Source organism: Kogia breviceps, chromosome 13 (assembly GCF_026419965.1).
Source record: "Kogia breviceps isolate mKogBre1 chromosome 13, mKogBre1 haplotype 1, whole genome shotgun sequence".
Classification (NCBI taxonomy): domain Eukaryota; kingdom Metazoa; phylum Chordata; class Mammalia; order Artiodactyla; family Physeteridae; genus Kogia; species Kogia breviceps.
This window is the reverse complement of record NC_081322.1, coordinates 33600064-33627732: the sequence shown is the minus strand read 5'-3', so window position 1 is coordinate 33627732 and position 27669 is coordinate 33600064. Positions and strand designations below refer to the sequence as shown.

General features: G+C 34.7%; 1 protein-coding gene across 2 annotated transcripts in view; it reads left to right on the top strand.

The window, feature by feature from the left end:
• Positions 1-27669, top strand: part of ASCC3 (activating signal cointegrator 1 complex subunit 3) — a 330850-nt gene that overhangs the window by 130439 nt on the left and 172742 nt on the right. For both annotated transcript variants that reach the window (XM_059035971.2, XM_067011528.1), the window contains exons 11-13: positions 2643-2807; positions 11983-12159; positions 14807-14878. In XM_059035971.2, the coding sequence (XP_058891954.1) occupies positions 2643-2807; positions 11983-12159; positions 14807-14878 (414 nt within the window). The remainder of the gene's footprint in view (positions 1-2642; positions 2808-11982; positions 12160-14806; positions 14879-27669) is intronic.

Genomic DNA, 27669 nt, shown 5'->3' with positions numbered 1-27669 from the left:
GTGTTTGTTGGCAATCTGTATATCTTCTTTGGAGAAGTGTCTATTTAGGTCTTCTGCCCATTTTTGGATTGGGTTGTTTGTTTTTTTGTTATTGAGCTGCATGAGTTGCTTATAAATTTTGGAGATTAATTCTTTGTCAGTTGCTTCATTTGCAACTATTTTCTCCCATTCTGAGGGTTGTCTTTTGGTCTTGTTTATGGTTTCCTTTGCTGTATAAAAGCTTTTAAGTTTCATTAGGTCCCATTTGTTTATTTTTGTTTTTATTTCCATTTCTCTAGGAGGTGGGTCAAAAAGGATCTTGCTGTGATTTATGTCATAGAGTGTTCTGCCTATGTTTTCCTCTAAGAGTTTGATAGTGTCTGGCCTTACATGTAGGTCTTTAATCCATTTTGAGCTTATTTTTGTATATGGTGTTAGGGAGTGTTCTAATCTCATACTTTTACATGTACCTGTCCAGTTTTCCCAGCACCACTTATTGAAGAGGCTGTCTTTTCTCCACTGTATATTCTTGCCTCCTTTATCAAAGATAAGGTGACCATAGGTGTGTGGGTTTATCTCTGGGCTTTCTATCCTGTTCCATTGATCTATATTTCTGTTTTTGTGCCAGTACCGTACTGTCTTGATTACTGTAACTTTGTAGTATAGTCTGAAGTCAGGGAGCCTGATTCCTCCAGCTCCATTTTTCATTCTCAAGATTGCTTTGGCTATTCAGGGTCTTTTGTGTTTCCATACAAATTGTGACATATTTTGTTCTAGTTCTGTGAAAAATGCCAGTGGTAGTTTGATAGGGATTGCATTGAATTTGTAGATTGCTTTGGGTAGTAGAATCATTTTCACAATGTTGATTCTTCCAATCCAGGAACATGGAATATCTCTCCATCTGTTTGTATCATCTTTAATTTCCTTCATCAGTGTCTTATAATTTTCTGCATACAGGTCTTTTGTCTCCTTAGTTAGGTTTGTTCCTAGATATTTTATTCTTTTTTGTTGCAATTGTAAATGGGAGTGTTTTCTTAATTTCACTTTCAGATTTTTCATCATTAGTATATAGGGATGCCAGAGATTTCTGTGCATTAATTTTGTGTCCTGCTACTTTCCCAAATTCATCGATTAGCTCTAGTAGTTTTCTGGTAGCATCTTTAGGATTCTGTATATATAGTATGTCATCTGCAAACAGTGACAGCTTTACTTCTTCTTTTCTGATTTGGATTCCTTTTATTTCTTTTTCTTCTCTAAATGCTGTGGCTAAAACTTCCAAAATTATGTTGAATAAGAGTGTCAACCCATTTTAGATCTTTAAATTCATTATACATCTGTTTATACTTAATTCCAAAGCATTTTTTAAAATGTAAAATTTGATGTGATCTCAACATTGCCATTTGGCTTTAGCAACTTAACTAAGTAGCTTTCATTCTGTAGTATTCCACACCTTAGATATGAATGCCTTAATCTATTTCATTATAGGTCGCCAATTAATGTTACATTGAAGTACAACTGCTAAATTTTGTGGTTGATACAGTTCATTTCAAAATGATAGCAGTCATATCTCTAATAATGTAACAGGTTATATTGACAGACTTGGATTATGAATTTGTTAAGAATTATATATTATTTGCAATCTAAAAAAATAAGATTATCATCATTCCCATAAGCAACTTCAAAAACAGACCTGAGATAACACAACAAAAATGTTGAGAACAATCTCACCCCCTTAACCTCTTTACTCTTCAAAGCATAGTGAGTTTTGATTGTCATCAGTCTCTATAAGCTGATATACTGGATAAGAAAAGCTTTGGTTTTGATTTGTTACCTCATGTGTTCTTTGAGTTATATAAGGGCTTATTTCCTAGTTCAATATTACTCTAGTAGAAAGTTTATTAAACTTCTCTTTTCCTCTGCCATAGTATGCTTTTAGGGGACACAAACAATTCCATATGTAGAAAGCAGATAGATTTATAATCACAGCTCATGTCAAATGGTCTCTTCTAAGAACTTTACATAAGTATCCTGGGCTCACCTCCTGCTCCTAGTACCCTGGTTCTCCGGTGACTCATTGTTTGTGTTGCTATTTTGCTATCACATAACGACAGTTATGGTGTAGTATATGTGTTGTTTTTTAGTATAAAGTTCTGCATATACTAGTTGTTATTAAAAAGTAGTTTTTAAAAACTGTATGTCAATAGTAAAGCTTCCTCCAAATTTGGAGAAGTGTAAACAGGTAACCATTCCTAGAGTGGATCCTTGGTTTCCTTTTCATTTCCTTTTGGTGCTTCATTCACTTATTTTTGTCCTTTTTCAAATAAAAGCCATTATCAGTACACACTTGTTTAGAAGATAGTGTCATTTGGTTTCTTACATTGTAAGACACATTTTAAGTAAGCTTTTATATTTTGTACACTTCACAGTACAATTTACTGACAGACTACCTTTACTGAGTTTTAATGAGTAACTGCTTAATATCACAACTTAAAGAGAAGTGACTGTTGTCTACAGTGAATCAGATATCATTCTGGGATATTTGTAACACTTTATTTGATCTGTGTATAGGTGGTCAATCATATTTCTTTTTGAATAACACAGTGGAAGTTTAAACAATATGTGACCTCTTTCCCCTTTTTAATTTATCTTTTCTTGTCTTATAGATGCTTGTGACCACACCAGAAAAATGGGATGTAGTGACAAGAAAGAGTGTTGGGGACGTAGCTCTTTCCCAAATTGTAAAGCTTCTTATTCTTGATGAAGTTCATTTACTTCATGAAGATAGAGGACCAGTATTAGAAAGCATCGTGGCACGTACTTTACGTCAGGTAAGGGGAAGTTATTTGTAAGCTTATTTTGAGAGATAAGTTTTTAAACTTAAATGTAACATTCAAAGAAATATTAGTATGTATTGTTCATGGGGATAAAGATAATTTTTGTAGGGAGAAACCTTCAGCTATTTCATTTTTATGTTAAAAGTACCCTATCTTTCTTCCTCCCAGGTTTTATTTTATTGAAGTCTCTTTAAATTAACCAAAATAAATAGAGGAAAATTTCTATTCTAAACCTGTGTTTTAAAGCTAAATGTAACTTTGACTAAGCAGTTTTAAAATACGTTAGAATATAGGAGAATATTAATTATTCATCCATTTCTCTCCATGCCTGACCTCTCTCCCCATTGAAAAAACTCTGAAAATGATTTATATTTTCCTTAATATACTATATAAAATGAAATATCTCCTAATGTGCAAAGTCTTAATTGTTATTTTTAAAAAGGGACGTGGGGCTTCCTTGGTGGCGCAGTGGTTGAGAGTCCGCCTGCCGAAGCAGGGGACACGGGTTCGTGCCCCAGTCCGGGAAGATCCCACATGCTGCGGAGCGGCTGGGCCCGTGAGCCATGGCCGCTGAGCCTGCGCCGTCCGGAGCCTATGCTCCACAACGGGTGAGGCCACAGCAGTGAGACGCCCGAGTACCGAAAAAAAAAAAAAAAAAAAAAGGGACATGTACTTGTTGTTTCTAGTTTTGGACCTTTGTGGTTACTCATAAATGGTCCAAATCAAAATTGGTAAATTCGTCAACGATCTGTGATTGTTTTCTGTCACCCCTCTTTTCATTAAGTGAAAAGATATCTTAAAGTACCCATGACTATTAAAATGATGTTTGTTAGTAGATTGTACATGTAAAGACAGTAGATGAACACTAGTTTTTTTAACATAATCAAGAACTCTAATTCCTTGACTTCCCATCTGTTATTGTCTCTGATCCATATTCTCCTGGCTTTATTTTTGTTCTGAAATAGCCAAGACTCCATGACCAGTTTTTTCTTTTGTTAATAGCCTTAACTTATTTATCCCCTGACTCCCTGGCAAAATTCCAGTCATGAGTCAATTGAACAGTATGTTTCCCTCCAGTCAGATTGCTAAACACTAGCTGAGATCACACAGGGGTGGTGTAGACTAAGGTCACTACATATTCGTAGACTCTGAATTCACCTGAATCGTCGGGATTTATCCCTTAACTTCAGAGCAGCTTTCCTTCTGTTTTCCAAGCTTCACCAGACTCCTCCCTCCTTCTTCCCCACCCTGTCGTGCCTCATTCTTAGAAGACAATACTTTTTACTGAGTAGAAACACTGGCCTTTGTGGTTGAACTCCCTCAGTTTGCATCCAGAAAAAACCTCCCCACCACCCAGCAAAAGCCTCAAACCCCTTCCCAAATCTGTCCTCATCATTCCGTCCCTCATCCTTTAGTTAGAGACCCCCTGTCCCCTTGTCTTGGACTCCATTCCTTTCACTCTGTAAGTTATCCCTTTTCTTTTTCCTGGTTCTTTAACTTCTCCTTCTCTGTGAGCACTGTGCCTTCAGCTTTATAGAGTTGCAAAGTCCCACCCATCTTTACCAAAACACCTCCCTCAGATTATCCTGCTCCACTAACTTCTGCTTAGTAAAGCTGTTTTTACCACTCAGCTTCTGGAAATATTAATCTGTATTCAGTTTCCCTTTTGATTTCCAAACAACTGTGGTCTGGTTATTGCTCCAGCATAGGTCATAAAAAGTTTTTTTGTTTTTTGTTTTTTTACCAGGCTATAACTCATTATTTCTTCAGAATTGAAACTCTTTTCTCTTGGACTCCATTATGCCACCCTGCCTTGATTTTCTTCACTTGATTTTTTTGTCACCTACTTAGCTGCTCTTTCTCAGGCTCCCTTGCTCTCTCCTTTTCTCACCCTTGAAATGTTTACATTCTCCACGATATTGGTTTGCAAATTGGCTTTGTACACAGAGGGCAAGGAGAGAACTGAAAAAAGAGGCAGAGCACTCCAGATTGGTAGGTGACAGTTTTAATAAGCAAGGGAACTTACTTTTGAGGCTTGTCTTGGGCAACTGCAAGATCAGTCGACCTCTACTCCTGCCTTAACTGTATATAGAGGCCTTAATTGACTTCAGTCACCTATACTGTCCACATGGTCTCAACACCACATTGCTGTCTCAAGGCTGTGTCCTCGGGGAAGCTTCTAGCTCAGGGAAGGCAAGCAGAATACATATTCCTAGGACAGCAAAGGGGGTGAGGATCCTCTGATTGACAAGGTCTAGCTTGTGGATTAATTGGCAGTCACATCCTCTCAGTGACCTCTTCCAACACAGGACTCTGGTCACTTGCCATCTTCTTTTATTATTCTAAATATTTACCCTGGGAAAATAACACTTCTGTGCCTGTGTCACTTAAATCTCTGCATGTAGTCCAAATCTCCCCACTGACTTCTACTCCTTTCCAAACACAGTTGTATGTTTCTACTTTGATATCCCATAGACATTTGCTTCAACACGTCAGAAACTCTGCCGTCTTCCCTCCCTTTTTATATATGGCATCACAGTCCATTTGATTCTCAAGCCCAAATTGAGTGTGTGGGAGCCACACTCAATTGTTCCTTCTTCCTTAACACTCACCCTCACCCCAATGACTAGTTAGGTGTCAGTTCTTTTATATTTCGTATCCTGAATAGCTCTCATCTAGAACTAGGTATGGCAATTTAATATGAAGGGAGTACAAAATTTGAGGAAGTTTATATTGCATTTTCAAATGTTTTAAAATAGTATGCTTTCATCTGGTAAATCCAACATAAAATTCTAGATGAATTAATGATTTCGCTATACCAAACAAAACTCAGTGCATTAAAGAAAATATGAAAGAGCATTTTAAAAATAACCTTGAGGTGGAGAAGCTCTAAGCAAAATGCAAAACTCCAAAGGTTACAAAGGAAGCATGTGGTGCATTTGGATATGTAACTATTAAAAACTTCTGACGAGTAAAGATACCTCCAAAAGTTCAAATGTAAGACAGAATAATAGAAATTATTTGTAGCACATAAAATAAAGCTTAAATGTCCTTTATAATTAAAAGGTTATTATAAACTAGTAAGAAATATGTTTTTTTAAAATTTGGAAAAAGTACTTTACAGTAGAAATAAAAATTCTGAAAATCATAGAAAAGATGCTTAAAAGGAAACCAAATCAACATGAGACATTTCTCTTACATAGATTGGAAAAGAATGTAATTTGAAAATGCTCACTAAACTGTGTTTTTACTTCTAGAAATCTAACCTATGGAAATAATAGCACAGACACATAGATATAGTAACACCAGTATTCAGTGACGCTTTCTTGTTAGTGCAAAATATGTTGGAAACAACCCAACTGTCCAACAAAAGAAGAAATGGTTTAATAAATTCCATTAATTCATAAAATAAAATGCCACTTTGCAGTCTTTAAAAAGAATGAGGTAGAGCTATATGAACCAGGTTTAAAAGATATCCATGTTATGTTCTCATTGAAAAGACACAATATACAGCACAATCCCATTTGTGTAAAGAAAAAAAAATTCAATATATTTATATTTTCATTCACTCATTTAGTGAACATTTATTAGCTACCTGCTATGTGCCGGCTACACAGTTCTAGGTGCAGTAGATATAGTTACCAAATAAAGTTCTTGTTTACATTTAGATTTTTAAGGTGGGGTAGAGTAGGGTGCCTAGATGTGGAAGCATATGCAACAAGTTGTAAAAGTGGTTTTATAGTAGGGATGGAATTAGAGGACTCTTTAGGACATGTTCACTTTTTACCATATAAAAATATGTGCATGCACATGCACAGATGCACATACATAAAACACAAAGCATTGAAATATTCAAAGTAGACACACAAAAATCAGAGGTTTTAGCTAATACCCAACTTAAGAATAATGCCAATAACACATGTAGTTGTGAAACAAAGGTGAAGCATGGAGAAGTCTGCCACTGCCATCACTGTTCTCCTTTCTTGCCATGGTGGATCTGCTCTGGCACAGATTTTACTTGTGAGGTCTCGAAAGAAGCATGCAGAGCATCATTTACACAAGAGAGACCTATTTTGATCATGAGATTTTTTAAAAAAATTTTTAACAGCTTTATCGAGGTAGAATTGATATACAAAACAGTGCATATGATTAGTGTATTAGGTAAAGTGAGATTAGTGGTTAACAGAAGGTATTGTTTCCCAAGGTGATACTTCCCGATCATGAGATGTTTTGATTTGATACCTTGATACGTACATAGCTTAGTGATCTTTTCAGGGAGCCAGGCCACATAAGTCCATACGTTCCTGGTTTGTTTGCATTGAGCCACCTAGAGAGACCATGTCCATCAGCTAAAAGCATTACAAAGATAAAGCTTTCCTGCAACTATAGAACATTAGAGGTCAAGTAAATACCATTAGTACATTTGCCAGGAGGTCTGTCATTAGCATGTTTACAAGGGGATTTGACCAGGGCATCTTTATTTCTTGAGCATTCCCAGTTGAGGTCTGTCATTAGCATGTTTACAAGGGGATTTGACCAGGGCATCTTTCTTTCTTGAGCATTCCCAGTTGAGAGAGAAAATAGATTGCAGGCCTACTGCTGATGCTTTCTGTACATATGTACACAGACATGCACACATTATGTACCATATGTACTTTGAAGCATTCGTTATAAATTTATAAATATTTTGTAAATTATGAATGTATAATATCATAATTTTCTATATATAGTTTATAAACTATGTGAAGTAAAATATATAAAAATTATATATTATAGGTTTGTTTATTACATATGTAGTATAATTATAAACATATCATATGTTATCATATGATATAGGGATATATAATACATTGTATGTAATATGGATATATAATATGTAAATATATATTAACTCATCCTGCACATTGGCTTCTTCATAATATAGCCAAATTCCAATTGTATAGTTTATCACTTATTATGCTGATCAACCTTTGATGAATTGCTGTTTGTTATCTTAAGAAAAATGTTTAAGTACTTTAGCTGGACGTTAAACACTACTGAAGCCCTGACCTATTTATCCAATTTTAACTTCTCTATTATATTCCTTAGCTGATGTAGGTTCCAGCCACACAAAACCATTTATTCCCTTCCCCACTTTTTTTCCAATGCTATTGGCCCTCTTTCAGAGGTAAAACTAATCTTACTTACATCAGAGTGTATGTTAGTTATGAGATGATGGGTTGTAAATGAAAAATTATATATTATTGCTCCACACATCCATCTGTTGAAAACTTACTATTCTTTTGAGTCTGCCAAATATCACTTCTTCTATGAAAGTGTTTCCTAGTTTACCACTCAGAATGAATTACACCTTTTCTGTGTTCCCTCTGTACTCCCTTTCTTTGCACATTTTTAGCATTCATCACTGTCTTCCTTATAATTTCACAACTTAACTATAGGTAATTCTGTCTTTATCTGTGTCTCTCACTAGATTTTAATCTCCTTAACAGAATGATCTATATGATTCTCATATTTCCAGTGTATTAGTGCAGTGCTCATAAATATTTTTAGAAAAAAAGAAGTTCCTTTTTGTTTGTTCCTTGTGATTACCAGGCATTCCCAGTAGATGGCAGTGCTTTACATGGCACTTCAACAATTTGTAACTAACATAGACACACCATAGGTAGCTATTCTAAACTAATGCAGTGTAGATTCTGTTCATGTTCTGAAGTTGCATGGTGGTATTAGGGACTAAATTCAAAACATACTTGGCATGAGTGAAAGAAATTTGGAAAATAAAAAAGTATAATGAAGCCCTAATCTGTTATATTTAACAACATTGAACTAACATTAGTGTCGTAACTAAATTTACTTTCAGTGAATAGACTTTGTCCAGACTTAGATTTTATGTGAGTGAAAACGCTATAAAAATTTACTGCCTAGTTTCTGGCCTAATGATAAAGAAGAAACTGTAAAATGTTAATTTTTTATAGCTTTCAACTATTAATATTTTCAGAAAACTCTGTATAGTGTATAGAGTTTCGAGATGTGGTTTAAGACATAAACTTCCAAATTATCCATATTTAAAAGATTACATTTCTCATACAGGCTTATCTGTGTTGAGAATGATATGGGTTTTTTTAGATTAAAAGATACAGTTGTTTTAAAATGGGGTTTTAGCAGAAAAATATCTCTAGTGTTTGCAAGGTATCATGTATTTAACATTAAAAGTCCTTTAAAATATACTCAATAACTTTTGTGTTGAATGATTTTAAAGCTAAAAATCACCTTCATATGCTTTCACATCACCACCAATAGGAAATAGAACTATGGTATAATTAAAATTATCATTCTAATTACTGTAAAGGATTCTAATCATAGCATGTAAAGGAGACTTCTTGAATATAGGTAGGGTCATCAGTTCCCCTTATTTAGGGTTCTCTTGTTTGGGGTGGGTTTGGTTTGGGAGCCATATGTATATCTCATACGTAGTGTTTTATTTAGTCCTCAAAGAAGCCCAGATAGAACCCATAACAGTGAGTAAGCAGATTCATTTTTGTCCTACTTACAGAATGAATTTGGAAGGCACAGGGCCTCTCTAAGTGCCTGTAAATAATATTTGTGTGAGGGAATGAACTCAGGCCCTTGGACTTCATATATGCACTGTATAGAAATATCCAAGGAGAAATCTGACATTGGGAGCTGCTCACTTAGGTATAATAACTTGAAGATACCAGCATGATGCAAGCAAGTTTTGACTAAAATTAGATGTAAATAAGAGAGACATAAAAACTGAAAAAATAGTTAAAATATTTGCCCAAGTAAATATATCCCATGAATCCCCTTATTTTACTTATGATAGCAAGAAGGTGAGAATGACTTAAAAGTTCCTAGATTTAAAAAATAATAATATTGTATAGTCTTTTGTTAAAGATTGAGAATCTTTTTATATGCATTCTCTCATAAAGGAATTTGGTCGAAGGTTAATTAACTTACCAAATTCATTCCGAGTCTCGTGTACTTTTAAAAATCACATCAGAGGTTTTCAAACTTTTTTCCAGGTAAGAAACGCTTTTTTAAATTAAACTTTTACATGGAAGCCTAGTATAGAAAAATATGAAAGCATGTGGGATTTGAAAACCCAGATGGGAGGGATATTATAGGTGCATGGGGCTGCAGAATGCCCCCCATACTTCTGCAGAATCCCTAGCGCTTAGCTGTGAATGGTCCTGGACTGTTACCTTTAGCAACATTTGGCATCTTAATTTAAAACGGGAAGTTTTTATGTGATGAAAGTAATACTTTCTCTTGGCAATGCTTAACTTCCTGTATTGTAAATATAAAATATAGAGAATTTGAATAATGTAATTAATGTCATGAAGTGGTCAAGCACGTAGAATTGTATACCCTAAAAATAGATAAATTATGTTCATCTTAGGTCTCCATGGGACATTTTCTCAAAGCAGAAATTGAAAAGATCATAGTCTTTACAAATACAATAGAAATTTAGAAATAAATTCTATATGGTAAAACAAAACTATATACACTACATACACATCTATATATGCATATGTATATACAAACACATATATATGTACATACATTCTACACTTTTGTATTTGATAAATTGAAGATATAAAACCCAACCACTTGAAAGAAAAGTCTTCTGACACTGAGAGCTCAGTAAGTGATCATGAAAGGAAGGAAGGGAAAGAGAGAGTGACAATACTATTATTAGAAAATAATGAAAGTTTATTAAGTACAGACAGAGTTTATAATTCAGAGTTTGAATTATACTCAAATGAAACAGGAATGTTGGGACTATAGTAAGTTAATTATTAAATTTTAAATGTTGGGTAATTTTAAACAGAATGTTCTAAAAAATGGAAAAATAATACAGTTTAAAAAAATTAAATACAAACTAGGAAACCAATAGAATTAGATTTATTAGCTAGAATCCTTCTATACTTTTAAAAAAGCAAAAGCTAGGTTTTAAAAAAGTAAAATAAAGAAACATAACAAATCCAATCACAAATAAGTAGAAAACCTATGAGTAAACAAAATTAAAAAGGATGAAGATATTTTAAAAACGTTTAGAGATGGAAAAAGATGAGAATACTATCAGCTATCATCATAAAAACGTAATTGAAAGAGAATGGAATAGTGTCGTGTGCTCATCAGCAGTAAAATGGAGAAACTCCTTCACATGCGAGATTTCTCATGATCATTTCTACGCTTCTGCATTTCTAGCTCATGCCATTAGTGTTGCTAAGTACAGTACCTTAAACTCCATTCTTCCTGGCCTACCTGGCATGTCCTAGCTGCTCTCTTAGAACACCGACACCTGTCACCTCTGCGTGCCTTCCCTGACTTACCCGAGCTTGATTAGTGATCTCTCTTCATTGTTCTCACAGTTTTTAGAAGGTGCTACTATTAATGGGACACATTACAGTGTTTTTTTTTTTTTGTAATTTTTACAGACTCTCAAACCCCTGCTCTCCTGGCTTTGTGCCCATCATTAAAAGCTTAATAAATGATTGGCAAACAAATTAATTGATGTTTTCAGCAGAGTTCAGCAACAAAATTAGAATATTACACCCCACCAGTGAACACAAATAATGCAGCTTAGGGCATTCTTTGAGTAGTTTGTGATTTTCTTCCCCCAAGTTTTGGCTGTTGTTCCACACAAACTCTCCCTTATACAGTATATCATTTTAAATTTAAATTTGTGAAACACTAGAAGAATCTACCTTAATTATTTCACACCTCTGTGGTTTTATGTTTTAAATGAATTTGAAATTATTGAATTTGAGAATAAAGAGCATATACTTTTAACACCTGAAATTATAAAGTGGTAAAGCTTACACTAAAACCTAACACGTCACTTGCCTTGTTAAGGGGGGAAAAAAGACAAAACAGAAGAAACCATTTAACTAAGAATTTTCCAGTTCAGAAAATATACTAAAATTGCACTCTTAATCACTTTATGTCATTCCACATGCCAGATTTAGGCCAGTTATTTTTTTCACATTATCTGCCTTTTAGACTATGTGTTGTTATTCTCAATTTCTTCAGTGATCTTATTTTATTGTGATTATTTCATCCTTTATACTACTAAAACATTTTAAACTTAGTACAAATCCAGATGGGTTGAATCTATCTCATGTGTTAATTAAAATAACCCCTATAGGTTGAATCCACACAGAGTATGATAAGAATTCTTGGACTCTCTGCAACCTTACCCAACTACCTCGACGTAGCTACATTTTTACACGTTAATCCCTGCATTGGACTTTTCTACTTCGATGGCCGCTTTCGACCTGTTCCTCTTGGACAGACATTTCTGGGGGTTAAAAGTGCAAATAAGGTAAACATTTGTTTTAAAACTTATACTTTTCTTTTCCAGAAATATTTTTGTTGATGTATTGTTTAATATTTGTTTGAGGTTAGAGACTCCAGAAGACCATTTCAGTCACATTGCAAATATCACAGCCTAGAAAAAAAAATCAAGCACACTTCCTCAGCTATATGTAGTAGAATGTCTCCTGCTCCAAAAAGCTGCTTGTAGTAGTTTGCATTGCTATTATCAGTGCATATTTTGTATTCTCAGCTAAGAACACAAGTTATATATAAGAATATGTTTCAAAAAGTTAATTTGATAGGGTTGAAGGCCAATGTGAAATAATAAAAGACTTTAGTTAAGTCAGTAATATATATCATGATATAATATTATTTATCTAAAACAAGTAATACCTTATATGCAATAGAAAAATAATTTCATGATAGCAACTATTAAAGGAGGGGCTCTATTTAACTTATTGTATAACTATCATATTAATTATATACATAAGTGGCATTTCTGAAATTCTTTGCAATGTTTTAAAAGTCTTTATCTAATTCCTTAAATAGTATTACCATGTACCTTCTGCATTATCAGGGTGCTTATTTTAGGCTTTTGTAATGTCATGAAGGAATATTTTGCTTAAAATTTATATGTTTATTATTCTGTTTAATGACACTTTCTTCCCCCTGTGGAAGAAATAGTTTTAGGAGAAGATTCACGGGCCATATGACCTCTTTATAAAAGAAAACAGGATAGAATCGTGTTACTATGTCAACCTTGGTCTTTAGTGTATTACATTACTTTTGTCTAAAAACAATTTTATTAGTAAAACAGGGTCATTTTTAGCCTACAGTATTATAAATAAAACACTCAGCTTAGAAAATACTAGAAGCCAATGTCACTGTAACAGTTAATATGCTCCATCTGCTTTGCATAAAAGTAAGGTATGTTTAGAATTGTGGGGAGCCATTTCAGATGTGTACATAGAAGGACAGCTCATGATATGGTAATAGTTATGATATGCATCTTTTACCTTCATTGTTTCAAGGGCTTTTCAGTATTACTTGTTGCTTGTTTTTTTCAGCCATATCTTAATATATATTTGATTATTTAGTTTATTTTAATGTATCATTAGAACAGATGTAGAGCTGTTTATAACATTAGATTGTTCTTTCAACTTATAATTTAAATGATAGCAGATGGTTCTCACAGAAAGATACAGAGAAGAAAGTGTTTTCAGATGCTTGTCAGGGGTCTTAAGACTTATTTTCTTTTAATTTCATCATAGAAGGTGGTAAATCACTTAAAGCTAATTAACTTCAATGTATTTTTCACCACAATATGTTAGCATTGTAATCACAAAAGGAATGGTGTGAGATGTTGAACTGTCGTAATTATTTTGAAGGTTTAAAAATTTGGCAAAATTTAAAAAGTATTTTTACAAATCTTACACAGTATAAATAGTAAATTAATTATATATATTAGTTATAAATATGCATTTTTGTCTTACTAAAATGTATTAGTTTTACACTCAGCTGACATACACAGTTGGTAACAAGAATTCCCCCAGGGTGTTGTTTAATATATTCTAACCATTGTTAATTTGTCATTTCTTACAGTAAGAAATCCTTGTAGATTTCTGAGAGTTTCATTCAGAAGCTGATGATGTGATTCAGTTGTTGTGGAAGAACACAAAATAGGAAAATGGTGTCCATGACACGTCTAATTTGAAATAATGGCTTTTGTCCAGAGCTCAATCCAAAATTCACCAAAAAAATTACTGAGAGTTTTGTTTGGAGGAGTTTTTGGTTTGTTTTTTTTTCCAGTCATTAATGGAGAGTAAATTGTCTTGTTATTATCTCATCTTACTTAATCACTATAAGTCATAAGAGTTCCAGAATGTTAAAGTGTTGCCTTTATTTAAACAAAAAATCTAAATTATAGTTGTTTCAGATGTGTAACATTTTCATCCCCTCTAGACTCTTAATAAACGTTAAATAGAGAGATGCAGGCTGTGTCACATGCCTACTCTTTGAGGTAACTACCTTACCTTTTTGGTTGGAAGCTGTCTTACAAATTAATAGGGAAAATGAGACTTTTTAAAATTCGTTAATTTGATATTAAATTTCCAATTAATCTGGAAAATGTTTCTGTAGAAAAATGTCTACCAAACTTTGTATACATTACAGAAATAGTATGTTTCCTTACATTTTAGCTTTATATGCCATGATAGTCTACTGGTAGTATTCCGGTGATTTTGAGAATTACACAGGAAAGGTCTATGTATAGTTTTATAGACTGAAATAGAAGAAAAACAGTCTGAAGAATGGGCTTCTCTGGGGAAAGCAGTGAAAAGAACTTTAAAATTATTTTAAAATATCTCTAACTAGAATATTATTCTTAAACGTATTGGCTTTAAAAAACTTGCATTCTTATAAAGCTAGTATGCTGAAAGTATTGCATGAGGTATTTTATTTGTATTTTTTAATTATATTGTGTTTATTTCCGATTGGGTTGTTATATATCAGGTGTTGATATTACATTTGTTGTTTCTGCATTCTGGCTAGTCTGAAAGTAAAAGGAGATGCGTCGTAATTGATAAAGTTTCCTTTGTGGTTAAGAAGTTTATAATTGCTTCATTTTATATTTTTCATGTTTTAAAAACTTTAAGGTGCAACAGTTGAATAACATGGATGAAGTGTGTTATGAAAGTGTTTTGAAGCAAGTAAAGGCTGGACACCAGGTACACTTTATTTTATCCTGTTTTTAGGGAACGCTTAATGATTAAAATTATTCATTTTTATGCTCTTAAAAATGTTTTTCAATTCTGAGATAATGATTCACAGGTTTTATTTCTTAGTAATTTTTTAGCCCACTGGGTAGCCATATAAGTCATAAAATATTCATAGGTAATATTATCATTCCAGTATTGATAGATCATGCTGTTTTGTTTGCCACTTTTATTAAATAGATAAGAGAAAGAAGAATTTCATCCTTTACATTTCAGGTTACTTCTTTATTTATTTTAAAGCACCAATCTTCTCTCACACATCAAAAATTTTAATTTACTTACATAATGTAAAACATTTAAATGTTATATTATTCTTACTGTTTTCTTGAAGTAGTAGCAATTAAAATATATATAATAAATTTTCATATTGTTTGGATATTAAGCACTTTTAAACTTCAAAGTTCAAGATGCTCCAATCAAGATTGTTAAAAAAAAAAAAAAAAAGTGGAATGATGTGTGTAGCTTTTTCAGATTGGTTTCTTTTACAATGTGTATTTGAGGTACCTCCCTGTCTTTTCATGGCTTGATAGCTTATTCTTTTTAGCCCTGAATAATATTCCATTGTCTGGATGTACCACAGTTGATGTGTACATAACAGCTGTGGACAGGTTTTATGTGGACATACATTTTCAGTTCCTGTGGGTAAATACCAAGGAGTGTAATTGCAATATCAGTATTTATGAAACTACTCAGCCTTTCTCCATATAATTTTATGTTATAAAATATGTCTTAAAAAATGGAATGCATCCTTATTCCTGAATGTTGGGAAATGTAGCAGTTGTACCTTGTAATGTAGGTAGGTAAAAGTCCAAGTAAATGTAATTTAAAGAATCCTAGGAAGATTATATCCTCTTCCTCTTCTGGCATAATTCATTCTCTCACTTACAGGAGCTAACATGTCCCGCTAGAAATCATGATTTACAAAGTTCAGATGCTGGCTGGGGGTGTTTGGTCAGTAGAGATTAGATCTCACTGCCAGCCCTTTCATTCTTAGTGTGAATCCATCCATCGCATTACTTTTCAAAATGAAAACTGCCATAGGGCAGGCACTTGTAGTAGTAAATTCGGACCAAAGTTGAGATGGAGAGCTAGGTTCACAGTGCTGGTTCCTGTTTAGAAAGGACAGACTAGGTTGGGAAACGGCAGGGGAGGCTTCAGGCGGTCAGGAGCCAGCTGCTGTAGGGCAGGAGGAACCCGGAAATGAAGAGTATGCAAAGATGAGGCAGAAGTTGCACACAGGCATTACCTCCCACCTTTTGTGTGCATGTCATGGCATCCACCAGTGCCAGCCTTTTAAGGACCACCAAGCTGTCTGCTTCCCCTACACTTTAGTCTGGCTAAAAATGAGCTGTGGGTGACTCTGTAAAGTGTGCTTACAGTTTAAGAACCCACTGAAACACTTCGGTATCACAGCTCCTGTCCAGGTCTGTGCTTTTACATCCCTCTCCCAAAACAAGAATGGAGCAGGATAAGCATGGTCGTTTTCAGGTTCTCTGCCATAAGAAGTAGGGTTTGGGTTGCAGGTCTCCCAGTTTCTGTTTCAGTGATTAGTGATGATGTTTGTTTTCCATAAAAGTAGGACTTTCTTCAGTTCTCTAGAGATACCTACATATCTATTTACTTTTTTTAATTGTAAAAATAAAAGAACAATATTAAGGAAAATTTTCATAGTTCCACTATTATTTTACCATTTCAACATTTTTATTGTAAGTTTTATACATGTCTTGCTGGTCGTTTTTTTTTAATCCATTTGCACATGTAGCTTTTAATTTTGCTCATTCAAACTTAATTTTAATTACTAGCTACAGTCCATTGCTAAATTATAATTACACTGTATATACAGTTTTATATTCAGTTTTCCTTAGTGAATACTAAAGATTTTTCATTGTTTCTACCTGGTCTTCACAATTTTAATGTCTGTAATAGAGAGAAGGGAGTTTTTATTCAGGTTCTAAGTTTCAGATGCCATGTAAGTCACTTCGGATTTTTAATCTTCACAATCTTCTGACATAAGCATTGAATCTCCTTTTGTTAAAAGAGAAAATGAACCTACGACATATTAAGCAGGTTCTCAAGGTCATACAGCTAGTAAAAGGTCGCTCCAGGATTGCAATACAAGTCCGTGTTGATAAAAGCCCACAGCATCTTCAGAACTTTATACTGCCACTTTGCCATTGAGTTGACATTTGTTGTTCCTTTTATTATTGGTTATTCCTCCGTTATTGAGTGCTTTAAATGTTTGCAACTTTCTGTTATTAAAAAATAGTGCTGCTATAGTGATCATTTTTCTGCCTATTATTTTTTCTGTTGAAACATTTACTTAGGGTAAATTCCTTGAAATAGGATTATGGCTCAAATGGCCATATTTTGTGGTCTTACCACATGATTCTATAATGTATTCTGAATGGGTTATAACATCTCATTGTCATAGCAGACCTACAAAGGATTTTATTAAATGTATGCCATGTTCTTCTGAATAGCATCAAGTAGTGTGATGTAAGATTATGATCTGATGCGTGTTTGCCATTTTGAATTTGTTTTACAATTTTAAGTTATATAAGACACAGTCGTGTTTTACCAGTGAAATTTTTTTCTTAGGTAGCAACAATTACCTCTAAATCATGATTACAAAAACTCATGTTTTACATACCATATTGTTCATGATTTGCTTTGGGTATGCATTTAACTTTCAATTAGAAAAACCCATTCTTCCCAGTGCTTTTGCTTCATATATGATCCTGTGGTCTTTAGGCTCTGTAATTGTGTCTTTAAAATGTTTAATATAAAATATGATTAGTATAAAAGAGGGTGACCAATAAAAGAGTGTAAACAAATTTAACACTTGGGCACACCAAAAAAGCGAAAATGAGGGGAAAAAAATCAAAAATGAGGGGAAAAAATCACTGAATTCTATCACTCAGAGGTAGTTTCTGTTGGTATATGTCCTTCCATTTCTTAAAATGCATTTTACTCCCTTAATTTTCTATCCTTTTTTCTCCGTTATGTCTAGAGTTTCTCTATTTTCCCTACCTCAAAATATGACAGAACCATACATAGAAGCAATAACATGTAAATTAACATCTTAGCTTAAAGATGTTATAACTTAAAAATTTGTGTTCTACACAGCGTTGTTTTTTTAGGCTTTGTGTACCAGTAGAACAGGTCGTACTACGTAAGATTGGGTTGTAAGGAAATACTGTTGGTTAAGTTCCTAGTACACTGTCATGTACATGGGGACTCTGGTAAATAGAATCTCATTGTGAAGAACTGCTCGTCTTCAGAGATCCTTAGTGAGTCGGGGCTGTTGGAAAATATGAAATGCATCAGGACCATGGCCGATTAGTTGGTATTTGCCTCTAGTATTGCTAGTACTACAAATGCCCAGGCCAGTGCCTGCAGATTATAAGTACTAGGTTAAGGCAGCATCTTAGTCTTTTACATTAATGTAATCATCTCAAGTAAAAAACTCTTTTACAACATAATTTGAGAATAAACCTCTCTCTTTTTCATTTCTTTAAATTATCTATATTATGTATGTAACGTTGGGAAAGTTGCCCAAAACTAAAATCTTTTTCTGTTTTAGTCTTTTCAAAGGGATCTCTCTGTCTGTTTAAATCTTCTGTTAGCAGGTTGCTCTGCCAAGTACTGTTTGGCTTATAAGTTCAGTTAGCTTGATAAGTGACAGCTTCTGCTGATTGTCTTTGTAATATGTCCAGAACTGGAATTGCAGTGTGCATACTTGGAAAAGAGGACTGTTACACATTTTGATTTTGGAAGCTGAGGTAGATACCTGTTTCAACAAGGCTAGCAATCTTTGATTTAATCCATCACACAAGAATTGCTACTTCACAGTAGTCTTTGATTACTGAGGCTCATGTGGAAGTTTGTTTTCAGGGGCTTAGAACCCCTCACTGGATTATTTTTCTCTTTCTATCACCTTGAAGAAATACCTTCTCTAAGCTGTGGTCCTCTGCTTTTATTAAAAGGTTAACAAAAGAACTCCACAGTAGAATAGAGTTTCTGAGTTTTGTTTTTTCCCTTGTAATTGAGGTTGAATATAATGTTATACTAGTTGTCACTAGTTGTCTTTGTATAAGGTTCCAAGTGATAAATTTCAGCAAAGGAATTTATATGTATCCATCTGTCAGAAAATGAAAAATAGGTAATTCAACAATCTTTTACCTTATTATCTAAAAAACTGACAGCCAATTTAACTCTTTAGTTACATTATTCTGCCTGACTCTAATGACTAAAATGTCTAACTATATGTGCTTCATTCTAACAGACTCTTCTGTATAAATGTTTTGTTGTTCATATAAAAGTACAGTAAAGTGTGTGTGTGTGTGTGTGTGTGTGTGTGTGTGTGTGTGTGTACACAGAGAGACAGATACAAAAACAGAGACAGAGAAACAGAGAGCTTTGCTCTGGAATTCAGTTATAGTTGTAACTAACTGGACGTTAGTGCATTGTTATTAAGCAGCCAGCTATGTATTTGATCAATGTGCTTTTCCTTAGTAATAGGGGAACATAAGTTATTTCTTGTAGCACTGTGTACCTAACAAACTTTAGCTTTATTTTGTTGCCTTTTAAATATATCTTAGCAGTTAGTACATAGTAGTAAGAAATTGTAAGTCAGTCTATTCTAATCCAGGAAAACAAATTGAATTTTCCTTGTGACTACCTCATGTCCCCCTCTCTTTTTGCCAGCTTGTTAAAAATTCTTCCAGTGAATACTCCTTGATTCTATTTGTTTGCCTTCAGGTTGTTTAGTATTTTGGATTTTCTCTCTAATTGTGATTTCCCTAAATAATTTTATTAGCACAACTACTTTTCAGACCATTATTAAGAAGACTAAAAATATGTGTCCATTAAAAAAGGAACAATAACTCTAAGGCAAATTAAAACTTTTCATGCTAAAAATTAACAGTTTCCTCTTACATATATAGACGAATTAATTTTGTTTCTCTCCGCTTAGATTAAATTAGAATAGAGCAAATTTCATGTTCAAAAGCCATGCTGTTGTTCTCTGACTATAGTATTCCATGGGTTTTAGTATACCAGTCATCTACACTCGTGTGTTTGCGTACTTAATAGATTTCACGTGCAGCTTTGTCTTAAAAGCATTAAAAGCAGTAGGAGGCAGTTGTGTTCCACTCAAGCATGTGTGATGACAGGTGGGGAAAATCTTTTCAGGTTGACTTTTCAGCAGTCGTACTCCGCAAGACTTCAAGCTCTTCTTGGCTATTGGGAAATTAAAAGCTGGCAATTCAGCCTTTAATTTTGATCCGTCTGCTCAAACTAATGAGACGTCTCATTTGTAAGCTTCTCTTTGGGATACCAAATGCAAGTACAGCTTTATCATTCCTGTTACTGATTCCCCTCCTCCGGTGTAACTTGCAGAATGGGAAAATAGTTGATGCCTTAACCCTATTGAGATTTTTCTTGTTATACAAGTTTTGTTACAGTGATAGGAAAAGAAATTAGAAACCACCTCAGAGATTACGGCATATTTTGTAAGTTAACTTGTTCTTTTTTCACATTATCAAAATGTTAAGATCCTTAATCAGTAACTTCTTACTCAAAATCTACCTCCAGTTTCAAGAATAAAAGGTTTTGCAGTGTTAAAGGGGAAAAAAAATCATCTTCAACCTTGGATTAATGCTAAACATCAGCTTTTCCTGATTCACATGTGTGTCTCCTCTTTCTTCATTGTTTATAAGTTTTTCGTAGATGTTGCTGTCTCTAATAAGAAACCACCTTTAATAATTGGCCAATAATTATGGATTAATTTAATTTATTATTATCTAAAGGGAATTCTTTTTGTTTCCTAGTGTTGCTTTTTAACTTATATAAAAGTAATTATGTACAATTGGAAGAAATTTTACTATGCTAACTTCAATAATGGAACTTTTCCTTTGGCCCTTTTGCCTAAAAAGTTTTCTTCCTCCAGGTACAAGCATCTCTAATTCTTGGTACTAATGTTTCTGTCATATCAAATTTGTCTAACATGAACTTTATTGGTAAATTATTTGAGAGCTTCTTTCTTTTCTGCCTTCTTTGCTTCCCTCCTCCCCCAAACTGAGTCATAATCCCAAAGGAATATAAGAGCAAAATTCTTAAGAAGGAGACATTTGAACAATTATGAGAACAAGAATTAAAGACATTTCTCCTTCATCTCTGCTGCTAAAGAAATATTTCAAGTGCTTTCTTACTGTAAGAAGATCGAAAGGAAGCATTCACTAAACCTCTACCTTTGGAAACAGAAAATCCTCCCCACCTACCAGAAAAAAGCTCTCATGAGTCTTCTGTCAAATAGACATTTCCTTATTCCTCCTTATTTTACAGGCAAAAACTAGTTTTTGGTACTCTTGAGTTCTGTATTTTAGTTTTTAATTAGTATTACTAGTGTTTGCTTAGAATTTTTTTCTTCTCTCTGTATGATTTCTATAGTATATCTGTGTACAACATTTGGTTAAAGTGAAGGCGAAAACAATATCACCATCATAGAAGGAATTTCTGGTATGACATACTGAAAGTTCATTACAGAAAATTTAATTATATATTTGGCAGTCAAAATTTTTAAATTAGTATGGTTCGGGGGCAATAATTTCTTATCACTGTCAGCTGCAAACTTGATCCTGTGATCACTGTACTGCATATTTTGGTCATGCCTAATTCAGGAACATGGAAAACGATGTCAGTCTAGGCATTCTGCTGTTTCCCCTGCCACAGGCCAAAGCCAAAGAGGGTTTCAACTAAATATTAAGTCAAAACAAAGCTTGAGGGCTTCCCTGGTGGCGCAGTGGTTGAGAGTCCACCTGCCGATGCAGGGGACATGGGTTCGTGCCCCGGTCCGGGAAGATCCCACATGCCGCGGAGCGGCTGGGCCCGTGAGCCATGGCCGCTGAGCCTGCGCATCCGGAGCCTGCGCTCTGCAACGGGAGAGGCCACAACAGCGGGAGTCCCGCGTACCGCAAAAAAAAAAAGCAGAAGTTTACTTTTTTTTTTTTAAGGCAGAATTCCCTTAAGACAGTAGCTCATAGTTGAGAATAAAATAATCAAAGGATTACAGAGAGGTTGTAGAAGTGGAAGTAGTTGCAAAATGCCAATTTTTCTTTGTGCCTTTCTTTTCTGGCTCTTGTGATACAAAGCTCTCCTTGCTTTTCTCTGTATTCTGACCTTTTGAGCCATCCTTTTCCTTTCTTTGTAGCCTTTTCCTTCTCTACCTGGCTCTTTCTTAGACCCTTTTATAATTTAGCACTCTCTCTTGTATCATTCCATCCCAGTTAAAACCTTTGTGGAAATAACTCATATATTTATATTCCTAACCCAGACCTCTTCCCTAAGCCGTAGACCCATGTGATTGTGGCTGGCCTCTCCTCTTGGGTATCACAGAGGTAGTATGTCCAAACCAAATACATAATTTCCCCTCTAAACCAGTGGTATTTCATCCATTATTCCTTGGTTCGGTGAATGGCATGACTATTGATTTAGTTCTGTAAAACAGAAGCCTAAAAGTCACCCTTTTCAACTGTCTCTCCTGTGCTCTCATTTCTGATCCCTCGTGAGGGCCTGTCGATTTGACCTAAGTGTCTCTCAGATCTGCCCGTTTCTTTCCATTCCCTCCTCCTCTGCACCGTCATCTCCACCACCTGCTCCAGATACCCATCATGTCATCCAGGACACCTCTTAGCTGCTCTGCCTCTCTTAACTGTTCGATGTCCATTCTGGCCTTGCTCCAGCTGTTCTGTACACTGCAGCTAGCTAGAATGATCCTTTCAAAATAAAGCTCCAGAGTGACACATGAATACTTAAATCTCCTTTAAAAGGGCCCAGGGGTTCCTGTAGTGTCGGGCCATTACCTCCCTCCTTTCTTCTTCATCACATACATGTCTCTCCCTCATTTCCTACCTCCCTGCTTCCTGGCCTTCTTTCAGACCCTCATCATAGAGATGCTCTTTCACTTACCGCTGAGCTTTTGCTCAACTTGTTCCCTCTGCTTCACAGATTCTTCTTTATTCTCGGCTTGGTTGTCCTCTACTAAATTCTTTAGATTTCATCTTTCTTAGAGAAGTCTTTTCTTACCTCCCTCTCTCACCTCCCTATTATGAACTATATAATAACACAGCATATGTCTTCCTCCTACTTCTTGCTGTACTTTGACATTTTTCCTGGCTGTTTTTGATTAATACCACTTTTCAGTAGAAGACCCTAAGTCCCACAGGAAAGGGGCTATCTCTGGTTTTGCTCATCATTGTAGTATCATGGCCTCACCAGTACCTGGCACACAGTTGGTGCTCACATAGCGTGTGATGAATAAGTGCACAGAAGATGTGGTAGTCTTCATTAAGTCTGAACTCACTCTTAAAGGATTAGGGAGCAACGAACTTCAAAGAAAATCAAGAAAATAATAATTAGTTCCACAGTAAGCCGAACATCCAGGCTGAGGGGAGAACAACCTGGAGAAGTGGAACAACATCAAAATCACTTGGATTACTTTCTTAAGGAATTTTTTTCCCCCGTAGTCTGTAAAGATCAATGAAAGAGTGTTGGTATTCTCCTTAAAAGTGTTCCATCCCATACAGTTACTCTTAATATTATTCCATCTAGTTACAGTCTTTTCTGTTGGAAGTTAGAAGTATTGAATTATCTCATTTTCTCCTAAAATAAAATATCCATCTGACTTAGCTGTTTTATCATGATACAGATATCATTCGTGCCACCAGTTATTTTAAGTTAATATATTCTTTCTTTCTTTTATTTCTATTCATTAAGCCCTAGAGGGGTAACCTTTGAACCCTTTTAAAATTTCGCATTTTTAAGGGAACAGAGAAAAGTTCCATTTTTGTGAACTATATCTTACCATAAGAGTACTTAGTTATATTCTTGAGATTTTATATAAGCAGTTTCTTTGTTAACCTTGTAATGTTCTCTTCATTTGCAAAGGGAATACTTTTTGATGAGGAATATTATTATTGCGTTTTCCCTTCATTGTTCTTCACATTACTTTTTTCCTAAGTCTTTGAGGATTTTTATTACTGAAATAACACATTCTTATAACAACTGAATCAACACAAATGTGTAAAGAAAAGACTAATGAATTACTTTCTCCTCACTTCGCCTCACGCCCAGTACCCTTCTTGCCCCTGAGTGTATTCAGTTTTCTCCTGGCACGTATAGACATATATAAGTATGTCCATGTTTTTAGGCATTTGAGCTTTTTAAAGTTGGTAATCAGTGGTTTCTGGAATTACAGCACAAATTGAGCACATGGAACAGTTTATCTCAGAATCATGGTTAGAAACTCTCAGGTATAAACTAAATTTTGAACTGTCCTTGTACAGTTTACAGGTCTTCAGCCAAAAGATCAAAAGAAAAAAAAAATGCTGTGCCTAATCTTGGAATAAAATTGGAAGCAATACAAGTGGTTTTATTTTCCTGAAACTGGTTCTCTTTATAGTTTATACATTGTTGAACCCAAGGAACATATATAATGATTCAGACCTGGAAGGCAAAGCTTTACGCTCCATCCATTTCATCTCATCCACTTCATCTATTAAATAGTTGTACAGTATCTCTATTTTTATATGTCAGGTCAGTATAATTCCCTTATAGAAGTTAGCACCACTTCTATCCATTTTCTCATTCTCTGTGTCTTCTTTGTTGCCCCTCTTCATATTTTTAGCAAAATATGAAGATAGTACAAGTTGCTATGCCCTCTTACTAGGTACTATTACCATACTGTTGTATAATTTTCCTCTCAGTTTGTTCTGTTTCACACCTCCAGAATGTCTTGCATAGGAACAACTATAACTGTTGGGTTTTGCATATATGCTTTATGCATGTAGCCAATGCATAAATGCATGTTTTGTGTGAAAAGAAAAGTTAGTTAAATTGTATATAATTTGTTATAAATTTTGTTGTTTGAAAGATTCTATATAGATCCACAGTTGATTTAAATCAAATATTCCAGACTTACGAAGTGAATTTACTAGATTATTTGGTAATTTATTCATGTGATTTGTGTAATTACAGTATTAAATTACAGTAAATATATAATTATCAGGTTAAGTAATATAAAAGAAACATTGAATCTATTTTGTGGTATTTAATTTTGTCAAATACTCTGTATATTTGGTATTTTCACTAATTCTGTTGAAAATAAAACCTAATTTACATACATGTTTATTTTATATTGTTATTTTAATTATTTATATTTTTTGAATAACAGTAATAACATAGACTTTGGAAGTAGTAAAACAGTGTTTGACTGCTAGTAATCATTTTTCCTTTATAACACCATAGAAAATTCTCTGGACATCTATTCAGAATATTTTACGTTAAATTGTCAAAAGTTAATTTGACAGCTGTTTATTTCACTTTAGAAAATGATATATTGAATCTCTATTAGCTGGTTTCCAGCTGATACTTGGACTTAGAAGCAGTTGGTAGGTATATTTAATAAGTTTAGTTACCACCACAAGCATTTGTTGATTACATTTTTATAGCCATCTTTTGATAAAATTGAACAAACAGTATTTTTATTAAAGCTAAGTATAATATTTTGTGTCCCAAGGAAATCTGATACTACTATTTCCTTACTTGCTCAAAGTGCAAAAAAGGGAGTTGAATATTTAAACTCAGTGAACCATTGCAAACGTTTACTGTCTTTTCTGTAATTAGGGTTTTTATTTTTTTTGTTGTCATAGTAGCATATTAAAGTGAGAAGAGGTGGAAAGGAAGGAACTGTCTCTGTAGTTAATATTGTAAAATATGATTCTGTTTTTAAGAGAGTAGTGTAATAGTCTCAGATCTTACCTTACTTTTTTCTTGGTTTTATGAATGAGTAGATGGGAAATGCAGTTGTAACTATATTATGGCAAATAAAGTGGGCATTTCCAACCTGTACAGCATTCATCAAGTTAGTGGCTGCTCTCGAAATTTGGTCAGAGACTTAAGTCTTGTGAAGGGTCTAAGATATTCATGCTAGCTTGCCACAGGCTAACTTCATCGTATAACACACGCACACACACACACGCACACACAAACGCACACACACATAGGCGAAAACAAGAGACACCTGGGTAGGGAACCGATCTTATATTTATTCACAGAGTATGGTGTTGGTTGCCCCTCTCTAGCTTTACAGGGTAACATGGTAAGAGCCAGCTACTTCTGTGCACATGGGTGGCCCCATAGGAGTGCTCCAAAATTATGAAACTTGAAGCGTATATAGTTGTTGCTGGCACATCCTCTCTTCTGGTTGGGGGAAGAGAGGGTGTAAGGAGAAAGGGGAGGGAGAGGGACAAAGAAGGGAGGAAGAAAGGAGACAAAGAAGCAGACCAACTGACCTGCCCAGGGACCTTTCTCTTTCACTCTGGAATATAAAGAGATTCTCTCTTGAGGAGGGAAGGGGCGGCCTGTACCCTGGAATATAAGCAGTTGTCTCTTTGAGTGATAAGAAAGGAGCCTCTAGGCTTTATTACCTATAGAATGGGAAGAAATGGCTCTGGGGGAGTGGAGGCATTCTCTACCGTTAAAGCCCTTCAGTTTCCACTGCCCAGAAGGCCCTGACCATGTAGGATCACCAGGAATTTCAGGGAGGATTGTTTTCCAACAAGACCTAAAGGTGTCTTGAAAGGACATGTACTCTACTAAACTATCCCAGTAAGACAGTTTGCTACCACTGTCTGCTTTATAAAGATCTTTCTAACCTTACCTAGATTGCATAGTCTCTCTGGTGGTCCTTTGTTATGTTCTCCATGGACTTTGGTCTCATTTTTTTTTTTACTATGGTATTTTATTTGCTCTGTCTTATAGCTATGTTTTTGAAATCATATGGAGAAAGGCCAAATGCATGGCTTAATGGACGGTCAGATGGCAGTGTACCTTTTGTTAAGTGCAGTGTAAGTATCTCAACTTGGGTTTGTAGATAAATCTTTTTTTTTTCTTGTTTTTTCCTTTCTCTTACTTTTTTTTCAGTTGAAGAGTACAATACAGATGTATGGAAAACCGAGGTGTTTTTCATTTTGTAAGCACAAACATTAGAGCAGCCTCAAAAAAATGTAGACAGTTAAGAGCCAGTCTAAGAGGAATTACAACTTTGTGATTTTTCCCTTTATAGCAGTACAGTTTTAATTAGTCTAGCTAGAAAATTTTATTGAGAGTATATTGCCTTAGTGGGATTTCTTCTGCTCAAGTAAGTTTTAAAAAAAAAAGCGCGGGCTTCCCTGGTGGCGCAGTGGTTGGGAGTCCGCCTGCCGATGCAGGGGACGCGGGTTCGTGCCCCGGTCCAGGAGGATCCCACATGCCGCGGAGCAGCTGGGCCTGCGTGTCGGGAGCCAGTGCTCCGCAACCGGCGAGGCCACAGCAGTGAGAGGCCCGCGTACCGCAAAAAAAAAAAAAAAAAAGCATATTCTTTTTAGGGAGAATCTGTTCAAGTGTGTCACTTGAGAATATTAAATGCACAGTTGGATGTTTAGAATTATAAGTAGTGATTATTATCTAAGGAAATAAATGAAAACTACTGATAGAAATCTTAAAAATACATTTTTATGTTGTTATTTTACTGAAATTAGATTCAGTCCAGAACATCTTATAATGTTGAATAATAATAGAACTTCAAGTCCAGCAGCATCTTTAGAAATGAAATTGTTAGCTCACTAATGAATTTTATTTGCATTGTAATAGACTAGCTGGTCTTGCTTAATGTGCTCTACAGAATAGATGTTATTTTGGGGCTG